General features: G+C 34.9%; 1 protein-coding gene across 10 annotated transcripts in view; it reads right to left on the reverse strand.

Annotated features, from left to right (window-relative positions):
• Positions 1 to 17,829, reverse strand: part of SENP6 (SUMO specific peptidase 6) — a 106,352-nt gene that overhangs the window by 32,095 nt on the left and 56,428 nt on the right. For all 10 annotated transcript variants that reach the window (XM_059083066.2, XM_059083068.2, XM_059083065.2 and 7 more), the window contains 2 exons: positions 8,860 to 9,008; positions 4,552 to 4,936 (listed from right to left, as the gene is read on the reverse strand). In XM_059083066.2, the coding sequence (XP_058939049.1) occupies positions 4,552 to 4,936; positions 8,860 to 9,008 (534 nt within the window). The remainder of the gene's footprint in view (positions 1 to 4,551; positions 4,937 to 8,859; positions 9,009 to 17,829) is intronic.

The raw sequence follows: 17,829 nt of genomic DNA on the forward strand, positions 1-17,829 counted from the left end.
AAATGTTAAATACTTCAGATATTTCATTCCTGTCAGTTAAAAATGTAAATACATGAACAAAGTGGGAAATAGACCAAATTTGCTTTCCATCTCCTCCGGATCTGAGACTACTAAAAATGAAGATATAATTCATTCTATCTGATGAAAAGTTAAATTTGGAGAATAATTAGAACTGACATTTTTTTAAACAACATACAAATGTAAAATTGATTCTATAGTCCATCACAATCACCCACACAGAAACGTAACACAAGTTACAGCAAAAATTGTTTATCAGTAGGTTTATTTCAGAGTTCCAGAAAGTCTTAGGTATGAAGATAATCTGCATATCAATTATTCACAAAATAGCACGCATGTCAAATGTGTGTAAAATTGCATGTGACCAAATAATTTTATCTCACACAAAGAACCACTAACATCACAACTGGTCTTTGGGAGAACCTGGACCAGTACCTAATGCTCAATAAATCTTGTTTAGTAAATGAACGTGGGCAAGACATTATATTAAGGTAATTTGCTCTTCTACCATGTACTCATTATTGAATCTTATCAAACTCATCTCTATATCGTAATCGCACAGAGCCAGCATACTACACTTGAGTCAAGTCCTAACCCCTTACCTTGGTTCATAAATTTACGTAATCTGGCCCTACCCTACTTTCTCATACTACTCCATTTTTCCCTCTTTATGTTCCAGGTATACCGGCATTTTTTCTGCTCCTCAAACGCCACCACCAGCTTGTTCCTGTCTGACTGTAATTCCCCTAACACTTTTTTGCATTTTGGTCATCAAATATTAGCTTAAATATCACTTTTTGATCGAACCCCCAGTCTAAAGTAGAACACAGGTACTTATTCACATCAACTAATTTAAATTTCTGTTGTCTTTTGTTGTGGATGTTTACTTGCTCATCTGTCTTTCCCCACTAATGTAAACTGTAAAAGAGCAAAAATAGTGCCTTGCTTACTGCTATATTCCCAGCATCTAAAACTGCTTGGCAAAGAAAGTCATGTATTGAACAATGTATAAACTTGTACAAGCAATTTTCTTTTTCCATATCATATGCATAAATGCTTAGTTAATATTTTTTGAGTCATATACAAGTCGAGAGAGGCATCACCCCTAGCATCACACCATTCATCTTTTTTATTTTGCTATCCAGTCTCAGGAGCAAATGCTAAAGTTGATCTTTTTCAGAACTGGTATTTTATTAACACAAAATCTAACAGGCCAGATTAGAAGGTCCAAGCCGATTTACACACACTTGAAAATTAGGGTCTTGCCACTTACTAGCTATTTGCGTCAGTTCTGGCAAGCATTTTTGTGACACTTGTCACTTTCTATTTCCTGGAACTGCTTCACTTTTCCACATAGAGTTTATCACTACTTGAGACACTGTACATTTTATTTATTATTTGACCACCAAGGACAGAATAAAAGCTTCGTAATAATAAAGTATTTTAATAGGAATACAAATTTAAGAATGATAAAGTATATAAAGAGACTTTGCAACCAGAAAAATCTGTTTTTTAAAATCTACACTCCAACAGCCCGTATGTATATAATATTGAGAAGCCTTAAGACTAGGCTTAAGCCTAGGTTGCCTCATTTATAAAAGAGGGTTACATTAGTAACTACTTCACAGGATTGTAAAAACCAAATTAAACTGGTTAGTATGTAAGCTTGTATCACAACGTAGGGCCAATAAGCATGTAATAAATATCTTAAAACAGAAGATATTTTTTCATATACTTTAATGAGAAATACAGTTTATATATATATATATATAAACTTTTATACATATATATAACTATATATATAATATAGTTTTTATTTTTTTGAGCAGGGGAGGGAAGCAAATTTAAGCTTTATGGTTTTAATTCATAGTTGATATGGTTCTAGATAAAGCTCTAAATAGTAAACTGTTTAAGGCACCTCAGAACCACATGGATTTATTTTGTTTTTTCACTTATCAACTTAGCCTTACTAACTTCCAGTTGCCCTCATCCTGGAAATCTCCTCAGGACATTGAGTTTCCAGTATAAGGTTTGAACTGCCTATTAAGTTAGTTTTATTTATATCTTACATTAACACGTAAAAACCTCACCATTAGTAAAGATTTAAATGATATAAACATTTAATATTGCATTGGTATAACACTAAAATGTATCATAAAATATTAAAATATCAGCATCCTCATAACATCATAACAGAGTGTTGGCTGGACAGCTGTCATACAGTAATTCCTTTTCTTTTTTTTTTTTTTTTTTTTTTGTGGTACGCGGGCCTCTCACTGTTGTGGCCTCTCCCATTGTGGAGCACAGGCTCCGGACGCGCAGGCTCAGCGGCCATGGCTCACGGGCCCAGCCGCTCCGCGGCATGTGGGATCCTCCCGGACCGGGGCGCGAACCCGTGTCCCCTGCATCCGCAGGCAGACTCTCAACCACTGCGCCACCAGGGAAGCCCAGTAATTCCTTTTCAAACAAAGCTCTTTTGGAAAATAACCTAACGTACTGGTATGCGTTAAGGTTTTCACAATGAATTGAATTAAGACAGAATTTGACATGTTTCTGAGGTTGAAAAAATTCTTGATTGTATCCCTTTTATAAGGTAACCAAATGGGGAGCTTTTTTCTTTGTGAGGGAGTAGGGGGATATCATTATGAAATAATTTTGATAAATTCGACATATTTCAATACATAGTAGTTATGATTTCTTTTGTGATCCAAACAGTCTCATTCTTGGTCAGTGGGAGCCCTTTCATTTAGGCTCCTGTGTGCTTTTGACATGACCACAGCTGATTGTGACTGTTTCCATGCTTTCTGATATGACTTGATGATTGAGATTTATCTCATACATCTGTGCTCCAAACCTGGAGTCAGCCATTTCTCTGAGACGCTCCAATTATTTTTAGTGGAAAATGGTATTCAAAAACACAAGTATGGAAACTAGGGTTGCTTGTTTCTATAAAGGGTCGCTTACTGTTTCTAGGCATTTTTTTCCTTTTAAAAAATTTTTTTGTGTGTGGTACGCGGGCCTCTCACTGTTGTGGCCTCTCCCGTTGCAGAGCACAGGGTCCGGACGCACAGGCTCAGCAGCCATGGCTCACGGGCCCAGCCGCTCCGCGGCATGTGGGATCTTCCCGGACCGGGGCACGAACCTATGTCCCCTGCATTGGCAGGCAGACTCTCAACCACTGTGCCACCAGGGAAGCCCTCTAGGCATTTTTTATGGGTAAAACTAAAAAATATTTTCTATTTAACAGAAAATATATAGTAAGTTCCAGTATTATCTCCATTTCAAATTTAAAGTTACAGTTATTTTTACTTCTTTGACTTTGCTTTTGTATCCCTTTTCTATAACACTGAAAATCTTGGTTTCTGGAGACAATGACATAATTGCTTGTTTGTTTTATCAATGTGTGTTTAAAAATAGCAATACTAATATTATTAATAATAATGTTACTGAATACAGTCAGGATTTCTTTGGAGTTCTGTTTGAACATTAGGGATGTATAGCCACAAATTAATTTAATGTAAATTAATTTGAAATAATTCTGTGTGTTCAAGCCACCAACTAGATATATAATTAAGTTCATTTGTTTCATTTTGTTTTTGATTTTATTGTTTTAAATCTCCAACTTAATTGTTTTATAATCATGTAAAACATTTACATGGTTCCAAAGTCAAATCTATAAAACAAGGTATATTTGGAGAGATCTAGCATCTATCCCTAACTCCTACAGTTTCCTACCCTTCCAACTAACTTCTTTTTAAAATTAGCTTTCGACATATCTTTTCATTTAAAAAAAACCAAACCTATATTCTCCCACCCTTCATAAATAAAGAGTAGCATAGTATAAGCTCTGATCTGCACCTTGCTTTATTCACTTGATTACATATCTTGGAAATCACTGTACACAATATTAAATAAGATCTTTCTTCCCCCTTGTACAGCTACGTACACTATAGTTGATTCAACCAGTTCATGATTGTTTCCAATCTTGTGCCATTTGTTACAGAAAGGACTGCATTTCATATACATACACATATGTACATGTGACTAAAGACAGGAAAAAAGATTTAGGAGATGAACAAAAGTAGTACGATGGGAACGAATTTTTAGAGTCCTTTCTTTTGTCAAACGCTCTACTGAGCTATGCTAGGCACTTCATGTTATTTTTAAATTTACTCCCTTAAGAACCCTATCAGGTAGGAAATATATCCACATACAAATCAGAGATTAAATTAACCAGGTCAAAGTTACAAAATGGGGCATAACTGGCACCTGACCTAAGACTAGGGCCAAGGTCTGTGTCTTTTTTTTTTTTTTTTAAAACTATTTAAGATGGATGGGATAAGAACAAAGTCAGTTACATTTTCCAACTACATGGACAGTTTTAATAATCTACCCAAAAACCATGTCACAGAACTGACACAAGAAGACACCTTTTAAAACTACACTTTGGAAATATGTTCATGCTCACATTAAAAATATAAGTGAAAAGTAACGGATTGATATCAGCAATACTAAAGGGAGTAAAATACTTACTTGGATCATTTAGATCTGACAGGCTTGTTTTCCTTTCTTTCAGGTTTGTGATTTTGGCTACTTTTGCCCTAGGTAAAATGACTTTCCCATTAGTCTGTAAATAATTCTGTCCACTATCATCACAATTCACAATAATATCAACTGGAACCTTTCCCACACTGTTGCCATAAAACTTCTTGGCTGGTAATGCTGTGTTTTGTGACTTCTGTCCTCCAGAATTCTGATGAATTGATGTTCTTAATAATCCAGTAGATTCATTCGAAGTTACAGCTTGTCTGCAATTTCTTTGCGAATCCTTAGGAAAGGGAATACCACAACTTTGGCATTTGGTCTGATTTTCTTTTTCTTTTCCACATTTTGGACAATATCCACACTGTTTAGAAACCTTAAATTCCAAAAAATAAAAAATAAGGAAAGAAACAAAAGACTTTGGCATTTTATTTCCACATCATGGAACAACAACAACAGCAATCTCAAAATTGAATCTCCTACTTCGCATTATCATCACTGTGGCTACCACAAACCCTGAATGTTACTTGAGATTTAGCATCAGAATGCTGGAAGGAATTTCCAAACCATCGAGTCCAGCAGTCTTCAAATTGGACTATGTATATTCATCAAGGGTTACATAAAGATTTTCTAAGGCATACGGGACATATATAATCTCAAGGGAATCAACATCTAGATCCTCAATTCACACATGCAACCTTTCCAAAAACTGATTTGATTATGTTTCTCATGTCAAAGCATCACCTGACACAATTGTTCTTCTCATACTTAAAAGCAAAAAAAAAGAACACTAATCCCATCTTCCATTTGAAATATTACAAGGGTGCACTGCCTTGGGGTATAAAAATCACTGAACCAAGCAGAAGGAGAATTTTAAATGTTGGAAAAATGAATCAATTCTAAGTTCTGATTAACAAAAACTTTTACAAGATAATTTACTTCTAAGACAGTACTTCAAAAATATTTTAAGGAAGGCCTAATCTAGGCCTCTTACAATTGTGATATCATTAAAAAATGTTTTTTGACAGTAGAGTGTCATGTAATTTTGAAGCATGTAACGCAGAAGGAGTTCAAGGTATCTGGTGATATTACTGTGATAAAACTCTTTCCACACTCATGTACCTATTTATGTGAACAAGGTTCTGTAGCACTTATGCCTATAAGAAGGAAAATAAGTATACAAATAATGCAAATGGTTGACCACATCCTACTGTACCAGAAAGGGAAACCCATAAACAACAGAGCAGTCCCTATCTACATACTACCCTCTAATCCTCTAAAAAAATATCTAAACCCCATTATTTTCATGATGAGCGTAGACATATTTCCACCTCTAGCTAGGCTTAAAAAATATCGTGGTACACTCAAAAAAGTTTAAATACATTCATTTATGTGGGAGCTAGACCCCCATTTGCCACAGTGGGAATCAGCTATATATGAGCTAACTCTGCCTTTTAAGAATCGAGGATATGAGCAAGCTGGGTTCAGACTGTCTCCAATACTTTATTGTCTATAATAAAGGATGTATTTCAGTAAAAAGAACCCCATGGAAAAGCAATACTTTCACATATTTTCTTTTATAAAATTGATACAGAAACAGAAAAAGCACTTCTCTATCAAAATTCTTAATATTAAAATACAGAAGGAAATATATCATGAGCTATTATCATATGCCTTCCATCAGCTAAGAAACACATATCTTAGAACAGTTTGCAACAATTAGGAGTAAAATGCAGATCAGCTGAACCAAACATGATATTAAATTTTTCATGATAAAAACTAGAGATTAAGAATTTTACCAACCTAGTGACCTAAAAACTAGAATCTCAACAATGCTCAATTACTTTTAGTAAAGTAGTAAATTTTCCTAACAATTGTATGTTAAGTATAATTTCTTTTGGGAAACAAAGATTAATTAAAGTGTCATTTCCCCCCTTTTGGTCAGTGGAAGACTTAAAAAATAAAATAAATCCAAATTACATATCACATAGTATCTGCCAGTCTCTACACATTAATTATAACCAACTATACTTAATAAGAAAGAGCCTGCCTTTGATGAGACACCACTGAGATAATGTCATACTGTGTAAATATTCTGAACTTTTTATAGTCTCATTAAATACCAAAGACCTTGTTTTCTTACAAGCAGTACACAGTGTGAAATTTCACAGACTACACATGGAAAGAAAAACCGCTAATCTTATTCAAGAATTTAAAGTTACGTAGAGGATGGCTCCAATCTATTCTTTATCTCCACCAAGAAAAGAATAAGTGACATGGGAGTAAACATAAAAAGAAAGAAAATATATATTAGATGTTAAAAAAAAATTCTGAGGTTTTTAGCTTGCATGCCTAATGGAGGAAGGATGATGTGTTTGGGAAGGAGCTTTCTTCCTCTCTCCTCCTTTCCCTGGGTCAAGCAGTGGGCCAAGCACTGTGGGGGAGGCCAGTATGTCCCAAGCCGACCTTAGGCTGGCATGCCAGAGGACTGGGCACATAAAAAGCAACAGAGCAAATAAGTAAATACACTGGAGATGATGGGAGACAGGTTTCTCACTGTCAGAGAAGGGAGTTACAAACATGCAACATACAAAAGGCTAAAGTAAACACTGTGGTGTTGGACTAGAAATGAATTGTCAATGTAAACTCATAGATTTTAATAAGTACTGAATATTAACACATATGCACACAAATATTTCCTAGTTCAGTCACTGAGAGGGCCTATAAATGTGACACCCAGTAGCAAGGAGCACAACTATTGCCCAAATATCTTCCCTCCACTTATAGAAACAATGGCTCCTTGGGAGAAATGCATGACTCTAGAGCTGATGCAGAGAAAATACAAAGAAGTCTAGACCATCTGGTTATACCATAAAGTAAGTATTCAAATAATGATGGGAATATGTCAAAAAGAAACAGTAGCCAGCTTGAAGAAATTTCAATGGGCCAAGTCTGGGACAATTTGAGCATCAAAATGAAAAATGATAGTTATGGAGTATAACCGTTTTGAGTAAAATAAGAATCTATGTGTCTATGCTGATAAAAATAGAAAAATATATAAGTAAACGTGGGATAAGAAAAAACTCTTATTAATAAATGAGTATAGGGACTTTCCTGGTGGCGCAGTGGTTAAGAACCCGCCTGTCAATGCAGGGGACCCAGGTTCAAGCTCTGGTCTGGGAAGATCCCACATGCCACGGAGCAACTAAGCCCGTACGCCACAACTACTGAGCCCATGATCTAGAGCTGGCGAGCCACAATTACTGAGCCCATGCTGCAACTACTGAAGCTCGCGTGCCTACAGCCCGTGCTCCGCAACAGAAGCCATGGCAATGAGAAGCCCACTTGCCACAACTAGAGAAAGCCCACACACGGCAACAAAGTCCCAACGCAGCCAAAATAAAATAAATACTAAAATATCTGGAAAAATCTAGAAGAGTACATCTTAAGATAAAAGTGAGTAATGTGCAAATTAACATTATATTCTTTCTGATATGATGCAGTAAGATCATAGCATCACTTCTGAGGATTCTTGAAAAATGTATAAATCATGATGAACCATTGGACAAACCCAACTTGAGGTACAAAGTAAGAGGCCTATATTCCTTACAAATATCAAGGTTATTAATGACAAGGGAATATCAAGGAATTACTCCAGATTAAAGAAGACTGAAGATCATGACAACTAAATGTACATGATCCTGAACTGGATCCTGTTCCCATAAAGGACACTGGTTAGGGAAAATGTGAATGAAGTTTGTGGATTAGATGATAATTTTGGATCCAGGTTAATTAAAAATCTTTGACAGTTGTACTCTGGTTATATAGGAGAATTTTTTTTTTTTTTAAGGAAACACACTACAGTATTATGTAGTAAATGGGCATTCTGCCTTACTTATACTCAAATGGTACAGAAAAATACACACACACACAAAGGAAAGGCAGAGTGAGGGAGAACAATAAAGCAAATGTGGAAAACTGGGGAATTAAATGGAAGAATATGTGGATACTTATCATTTTTTCTATAAATTTAAACTTATTTCTAAAAACTTCTGATTGAGAGCAATCATTTGAAGTATGCTGCAGGGAGGTACTCACAAATTCTTTTCAGAAAGACATATATTCTGGATTTTTGATAACTGTAAAATGATCTAATGAAGGCAGAAAAGTGTGCCTAAATAACTTTTCTAGTTCTCTTCCAGTCCTATTCGAAAGGTCACCTAGAATTTAATAAATACTAAAAATAATATTAATAAAAATACCAATTGATTAGCGACAAAGAATAATTTCTCTACCCACCTCTAAATCAGTTACACATTTTTTGGAAGCAGGAGACAGAGAAGGTGGGGTAGACGAATATGTACTACTGTGACGTTTCTGTGCAACCTTCTTTTTAATTTCAGATTCCAGGTGTGATTCAGACTCTTCTGTTTTTTTCATTATACGATCTAAAGGAAGGGGAAAAAAAAGTACTGAAATTAAACTTTATAAATTCCTCATGATCTTTTGCTATGAAAAAAAGACTAACTTATATTATCAAATTATGTTTTAGTTAAAATAAACTAATGTTTCAATATGTACAATAACGAAAAACAGAACTTTAGGTCAGAGCCAGTGGCCATCTCCTGGTTGCTCTTGACTATTCTTTACCAGGATCTCTCTGCCAGTCCCCAAACTGTGGACCATTTTCATCAAGTGTACCAATATTCTCTTCAGCTTATTCTGTGCAACTAAGGCAGAAAAGCTCTTCCTACACTGAATCTCTCTCTCACACACACACATTGTTTCCCCCTAAGTTGGTTACTCTTCTTATTGGTAATGAGAAAAATTTGAATTCAAACATTGGGTACAACTGTTTAGATAAAGGCAACTAAACTAATTCTCAATTTAATGGTTTTTTGAATTCAAGACACACAAAAGAGAATTTTCTTCATTATTTTTCAATGTATATTCAATCATTTTCATTTTTAATTAATTCATAATTCGAATTTTTAAATGATTTAACGAACTCTAAACAGAACAATTTAACATTTATTACAATCTGACTTCATCAGCAAAGAAAAATGAACATATGTTTCTAAAACAAAAGTTAATGAATCTATAAACTAAAATGCTCTACCTGCATAATTCCAAGTTTGTTAAATACTTATGTTTTCCTATCTTTTACATCCTCTTATCTTTTGATTTTTTTAAAATAAGGAGATTATCTACACATAGTCCCACTAAGCGACTCTACCTTCTCATCCACTGCCCAGTCTGAACACCTTTATTTTCCTGGACACCAAAGCTAGAAATCTGAGCAAGCGTTGACTTGTCCTTGTGTCTCCTTTCTCACAGTCAAGTGAATTCTACTAATAGCTCTTGAACTCATTCCTTCCTCTCCAACTCTACCGCCACTATATTTCAGATGCTTAACTCCTACCTAAACTGATCTCCCTCACTCCAATTTGGTTTGCTTCAAATCCTTCTCCCCTACTGCCAAGGTCATCTGTCAAATACGATTCTACCATTCTAATGCTTAAAATCTTTCAATGATTCCATTAGCTAAGGAAAAAAGTCTAAACCCCGTATCTTGCCAAGCAGAAGGCTGCACTGATATTCCAGTCTTAATTCCAAAAAAACTATACCTCAAATAAGTGCATTTCTCCAGGACATTTTCTCTTTCACCTTCTTATATATATATATATATATATATATATACACACACGCTGTTCTCTTCACAAGCAAAGACCTCCCTATTTATCTAGTAAATTCAAACTATTCTTTGTTAAGAAGCTACCTCTATCTCACACTAAGCTTGATGAAGCAAATACTCAGAGCTTCCACAGCACTTTATCCATACTTCTATTAGTACTCATTTTATTTTAAGCTAATTATTTGTACTGATCTTTTCCTCCCATTATACTGTGAGCTCTGGAAAAGCAGAAATCATGTTTTAGTCACCTGTTTTCTCAGAGTTTAGGAACTGCACAAGGCAGGGGCTCAAAAAATGTTTGCTGGACTAATGAATCACATCAGAAAAGACTATATGACACATTGAAAAAAGATGAAATCACATGGTTGAAAGGAAGGGATGTTAGTACTATGTCACCTCGGAAAATGTCTTAACTCTGTCACACAGAGAAACTGATACAGTCGAAGATCTAGAAACATAAGGATTCAGCCAGGGAAAGGAAAGGAAAGCTGCTCCCAAGAACACCTGAGGTTACAGAGCAGCTGCTCCAGTCAAAGCATCTAGCTGTTAGCTATAGTTCTATGAAGGCTAACTTACTTTGTTAGATGGATTAGATATAAAAAGCAGTTTCCATACAAATGAGTATTAAAGAACTAGAACGTGGCACTAAGTAAAAAAGGAGGCACACAAGATTTAGAATTCAGAAAATACACACAACAGTTATCTGGAATACACAACCAATTATTGGCATAATTTAATTTACAGAGACAGCTGTCTTAAAACACGGTTTTTTTTTCCCTCCTCCAACTTTTCTTGGTCTTGCTAATTAAATTTTTGTAAGTACACAAAAAAGCTTTTTCCTTTTAAATGTATTTTAGGAAACTTTGTAATCCCCACAATATCACTGCAAATCATTTTGCTTGAGTATGTCTCTATATCACTTTCCTGCCAGACCCTACTCAGAGACTGCCATTTTAAAAACTATTATCATTTCAACCCTGATCATTTACTCACACTCTTCTCTCCACTACAGCTATCTCATCATGTCTATGTCACATTTTTCTCTACCTCTTAACACAATTAACAAGGGGGGAAACAAGGGGTCCAAGCCTCGAGAGAAACTGAAAATTTTTATTGATAATAGAGAAAAACGTTATTATATGTACCACATCTTCTTTATCTATTCCTCTCTCAATGGACATTTAGGTTGCTTCCACGTCCTGGCTACTGTAAATAGCGCTGCAATGAACATTAGGGTACACACATCTTTTCGAATTATGGTTTTCTGAGGGTATATGCCCAGGAGTGGGATTGCTGGATCACATGGTAGCTCTATTTTTAGTTTTTTAAGGAATCTCCATACTGTTCTCCACAGTGGCTATACTAATTTACATTCCCACCAACAGTGTAGAAAGGTTTCTTTTTCTTCACACCCTCTCCAGTATTTATTGTTTGTAGATTTTTTTGATGATGGCCATTGTGACCTGTGTGTTTCTCTAATAATTAGTGACGTTGAGCATCTTTTCGTGTGCTTTTTGGCCATCTGTATGTTTTGGTCTTCTTCGGAGAAATGTCTATTTAGATATTCTGCCCATTTTCTGATTGGGTTGTTTGTTTTTTTGTTACTGAGCTGCATGAGCTGTTGGTATATTTTGGAGATTAATCCCTTGTTGGTCGCTTCATTGGCAAATATTTTCTCCCATTCTGTGGGTTGTCTTTTCGTTTTGTTTATTGTTTCCTTTGTTGTGCAAAAGCTTTTAAGTTTAATTAGTTCCCATTTGTTTATTTTTGTTTTTGTTTTCATTACTTTAGGAGGTGGATCGAAAAACATCTTGCTGTGATTTATGGCAGAGAGTGTTCTCCCTATGTTTTCCTCAAAGAGTTTTATAGTACCCAGCCTTACATTTAAGTCTTTAATGCATTTTGAGTTTACTTTTGTATATGGTGTTAAAGAATGTTCCAATTTCATTTTTTTATATGTAGCTGTCCAGTTTTCCTAGCACCATTTACTGAAAGAGACTTGTCTTTCCTCCACTGTATAGTCTTGCCTCCTTTGTTGTAGATTAATTGACCGTAGATGAGCGGATTTATCTCTGGGCTTTCTATCCTGTTCCATTGATCTATATATCTGTTTTTGTGCCAGTACAATACTGCTTTGATGACTGCAGCTTTGTAGGATAGTCTGAAGTCAGGGAGCCTGATTCCTCCAGCTCCGTTTTTCTTTCTCAAGATTGCTCTGACCATTCAGGTTCTTTTGTGTCCATACAAATTTTAAGATTTTTTTTGTTCTAGTTTTGTGAAAAATGCCACTGGTAATTTGACAGTGATGGCATGAATCTGTAGTTTGCCTTGGGTAGTATAGTCAGTTTTGACAACAATGATTCTTCCAATCCAAGAACATGGTATATCTTTCCATCTGTTTGTGTCATCTTCCATTTCTTTCATCAGTGTCTTATAGTTTTTGGAGTACAGACCTTTTGTCTCCTTAGGTAGGTTTATTCCTAGGTGTTTTATTCTTTTTGATGCAATGGTAAATGAGACTGTTTCTTTACTTTCTCTTTCTGATCTTTCATTGTTAGTGTATAGAAATGTAACAGATTTGTGTATTAATTTTGTATGCTGCAACTTAACCCAATTCATAAATGAGCTCTAGTAGTTTTTTGTAGCATCTTTAGGGTTTTCTATGTATAGATACATGCACTCCAATGTTGATAGCAGCACTATTTACAATAGCCAAGACATGGAAGCAACCTAAGTGTCTATTGATAGATGAACAGATAAAGGAGATGTTGTACTTATATACAATGGAATATTACTCAGCCATAAAAAAGAATGAAATAATGTTATTTGCAGCAACATGGAAGGACCTAGATATTGTCATATTGAGTGAAGTAAGTCAGACACAGAAAGACAAATATGATATGATAACGCTTATATGTGGAATCTAAAAAGATGGTACAGATGAACTTATTTACAAAACAGAAATAGAGTCACAGATATAGAAAACAATCTTATGGTTACTGGGGGGCAGGGGAAGGGTTAAATTGGGAGATTGGGACTGACAAATATACCCTACTATACACAAAATAGATAACAAAAAAGAAACAAACAAAAAACCAAAAAAACCACAGAACCAATATACAAACTACCCAAAGAGCTAATGTTAAGTAAGTTAATACTATGAATTGGCTCAATAATTACTTTGAGAAAATTTTGGAGAAATTAGTTTTGAGAAATCAGGTAAAAAGGAAATTACTTTCCCAACTTAAAGGTTTATACCCCCTAAGATGGCATTTTAAATATTGCCTTCAATGTTGTACTTAATCCTCATTTATGGCCTAAAAATCCCAACCTTGTAATCATTTCGTGGGCTCAATTAAATAACGTTCTAGCAATCAGTAATCTCAGATTTTTGCACCTGAACCTCACCTGAAAATAGAAAATGTTCATACTGAACACCTAATGTTCATATGTTCCCCCCAAAGCTTATTTTGCAACAGTTTATATATACTAGTATACCCTCTTCATTGAATTTACATCTGTAATATGGAAACTCTTCTGTATCACTGTGTTGTTACAAAATGATTTTAGGAGGTTTTTAGATTTTTAAGAAAATAAATTTTGGCACCAAAAATGTAAAAAAAAAAAAGAAAAATAATAGGGAAAAACGATTTTAAAATCTTGACCTCCTAAATCAAGATAATCTATAAGGAACTAAAGTAAAGAGACAGAAAATGCAAAGAATATTATAAGAATGCACAGAGTGAGTAAACAGTAGGTCAATCTGTAGAGAGGAGAGGATAACCAAAGAGGAACAACAGGTTTTTCTCCAGTATGGACTCTCTGATGAATGAGAAGATGTGAACTCTGACTGAAGCCCTTCCCACACTGTTCACATGTATAGGGTTTCTCTGCAGTATGTCCTCTTTGGTGAGTGTGAAGTTTGGAACTCTTGCTGAAGGCCTTCCCACATTCATGACAAGTATAGGGCTTCTCCCCCATATGGACCCTCTGATGAATGTGAAGAGCTGAGCTGTGACTAAAGTCCTTCCCACAGCCGTCACATTTGTAAGGCTTCTCTCTTGTACGCACCCTCTGATGGATCTGAAGATTGGAGTGCTGGGTAAAGCCCTTACCACAGTCATCACATTTATAGGACTTTTTTGCCGTGTGGACTAACTGATGAATTCGCAGATTTGAACTCTGAATGAAGCCCTTACCACACTCATCACACTTACATGGTTTTTCTCCTGTGTGGACTTTCTGATGAACATAAGTACTGAACTCCGACTAAAACTCTTACCACACTGATCACACTTAAAAGGCTTCTCTCCTATGTGAAGTCTCTGGTGAATGTGAAGTAATGAATTTCTACTGAGGTCCTTATCAAAAAAAAATGCAAAGAATGACATTAATTAGACGTTTTAAGATGAAACTTCTGAAACCAACGTGATGTGGAAGTATGGCAAATGACTGACAGTGTATGGGAAACTAGAGTAGATCTACAAAGAGACAATAAGCATAAATAAGTTAATGTCAATGTCAGGATTAAGAAATTCCTTTGGGATTCTATCTTCCATGGAAAGAGAAAAACATTTGAGAAGATTATGACAATTCATGTGAAAATTAACTAGCTTCAAATTATAGCCAGAAACATAATATGGCAAAAGATTTAAAACTTGACTGGTCCAGGAATGGCAAATGCCTAACAAGAGGCTCATGGAAGTTTTAGCAGCTAACTGATCATGGAAGTCATTTTTGCTAAACTGTGCCAAACCCTCAACAAAGTACTCCAGGGAGGTACTTGAGATGAAACCTATGTGACACTCTTGCTTTCACTGAATGCCTCCTTCTGGGGATGAGAAGGTGAATACTGAGTGTTTACCCAAGACCACACAAAACAAACAACCAAGATTAACATGAGACACCATAAAGCTCCTGGCAGAGAACACAGGCAAAGCATTCTCTGACATAAATAGTACCAATGTTCTTAGGTCAATCTCCCAAAGCAATAGAAGTAAAAGCAAAAAGAAACAAATGGGACCTAATCAACCTTATAAGCTTTTGCACAGCAAAGGAAACCATCAACAAAACAAAAAGACAACCTATGGACTGGGAGAAAATATTTTCAAATGATGCGACCGACAGGGGCTTAATTTCCAAAATATACAAACAGTGCATATGACTCAATAATGAAAAAAACCAAACAATCCAATCAAAAAACAGGCAGAAGACATAGACATTTCTCCAAAGAAGATATACAGATGGCCAATAGGCACATGAAAAGATGCTCAACATCACGAATTATCAGAGAAATGGAAATCAAAACTACAATGAGGAATCACTGTACACCAGTCAGAATGGCCATCATTAAAAAGTCCACAAACAGTAAATGTTGGAGAGGGTATGGAGAAAAGGGAACCCTCCCCTTCACTGTTGGTGGGAATATAAATTGGTGCAGCCACTATGCACAGTATGGAGGTTCCTTAAAAAACTAAAAATAGAATTACCGTATGACCCAGCAATCCCATTCCTGGGCATATATCCAGATGAAACTCTCATTCAAAAAGAATACATGCACCCCAACGTTCACAGCACCACTACTGACAATAGCCAAGACACGAAAGCAACCTAAATGTCCATCAACAGATAAATGTATAAAGAAGATTGATATGTGTGTATACACACACACACACACACACACACACACACACACAATGGACTACTACTACTTCCCCATAAAAAAGAATGAAATAACCCCATTTGCAGTAACATGGATGAACCTAGAGATTATCATACTTAGTAAGATAAAGAAAAGACAAATATCATATGATATCACTTATATATGTGGAATCTAAAATATGATACAAATGCACTTATTTAAAAAGCAAAACAGAAACAGACTCACAAGACATAGAAAACAAGTTTATGGTTACCAAAGAGGAAAGTGGGGAAGGGATAAATTAGGAGTTTGGGATTAGCAAATATAAACTACTATATATAAAATAGATAGACAACAAGACAAGGCCCTATTGCAGGGCACAGAGAACTACATTCAACATCTTAAAATAACGTATAATGGAAAAAATATGAAAAAGAATATATATTTATAACTGAATCACTTTGCTGTACACCAGACATTAACACAACAGTTGTAAATCAACTATATACTTCAATGAAGAAAAAAAAGACTGGGATATTTCGTGCTGGATTTTCTAGCTCAATGTCTTTTTAATATACCACACTATTTCCAGATAGGCAGAAAAGGTTAGAATATGGAAGATATTATGAGACAAGTAAAAGTGATTAATAGGTTGGATCTTTAGAATAAATTTTAAAACCTAAATTAAAAAAAAAATGTCCTCCATAAAAAGAACATTTATAGTAGCTTTACTCATAATCTTAAAACAAACAAACAAAAAACCCCTGGAAACAACCCAGGTATCCATCATCAGGAGAATGATAAACAAACTGGTACAGCCATACAATGGAACACTAAAGTAACAAATTACTAATGCATGCAACAACATGGGTGAATCTCAAAAAAACTATCCAGAGTGAAAAGAAGACTTACAACAAAGAGTACACATTGTATTATTCCACTTATATGAAAATAGTTACCTTTGAGGGGGCAGGGATGAGGAGTAACTGAAAGGAAGATGAGGGAACTTTCTGCGGTGATGATATCATTTGTACTATGTCTTCCCAGGGCTTTGGGTTAGTAAGGTATGTGTACTTGTCAAAATGTATTTAACTGTGTACACTTACGACTTGTGCATTTCATTGTATGTAAATTTTATTTCAAAAGAGAAAAAGAAAGAAAAAGAAAGAAAAAGAAAGTCTTTAAAATGTGCATAAACTTCGTCCTTATAATTTTATTTCTAGGGATTTGATCTAAGGAAATAATAGATAAAATATATAATATGAGCTAAATTATTAATAATGTATATAATATCAAAACATTAAAAACCTAAATTATGGTACAGAAATATAGTGGGTCACTATGCATTCACGAAAAAAATGACCACAGAGACTTGGCTATATTAACTTGTAAAGTCCACTATATGTAAATTCATCTATTTGATTCTTAAACTTCCTTTAATTGTATTTTTCATTCTGGTTTTCCTCTGATATTCCAATATCTTTTAATGAGAGTATAGAAACTGGATAATAACATAACAAAGTAAAAAGCCAAGTTACAGAACAGTAAACATAGTATAAACGCATTAAAAAAAAATGGGTATATATGCATAGAAGTCTAGCAAGTTATATGTTAAGGTACCAGGAGAAGATACCCTGACTGGTTAAGAGTGAGGGGATAATTTTCTTCTGCACATGAGTTAAACAGTGCTAAGTCAGGTGATTTAGGTTGATGTCATAATGTAATTACATTAAGAATATAATTAAATGTTCACTCAGAGACAGTATATAACGTCTATTAATTCTCTGACAAGAATACAAAGAACAGACTGGAAAACAAAAAGGAAGTTTAAGAAACAAAAGAAACAACAGAGAAAAAAATAAGAGCTCTTATAGTTATATGTTGTTATTTTACATGCTTAGAAAAAATATTAAAAAAACACCAAACAAAAAAG

This window comes from Kogia breviceps, chromosome 13, assembly GCF_026419965.1.
Source record: "Kogia breviceps isolate mKogBre1 chromosome 13, mKogBre1 haplotype 1, whole genome shotgun sequence".
NCBI classification, from domain to species: Eukaryota; Metazoa; Chordata; class Mammalia; order Artiodactyla; family Physeteridae; genus Kogia; species Kogia breviceps.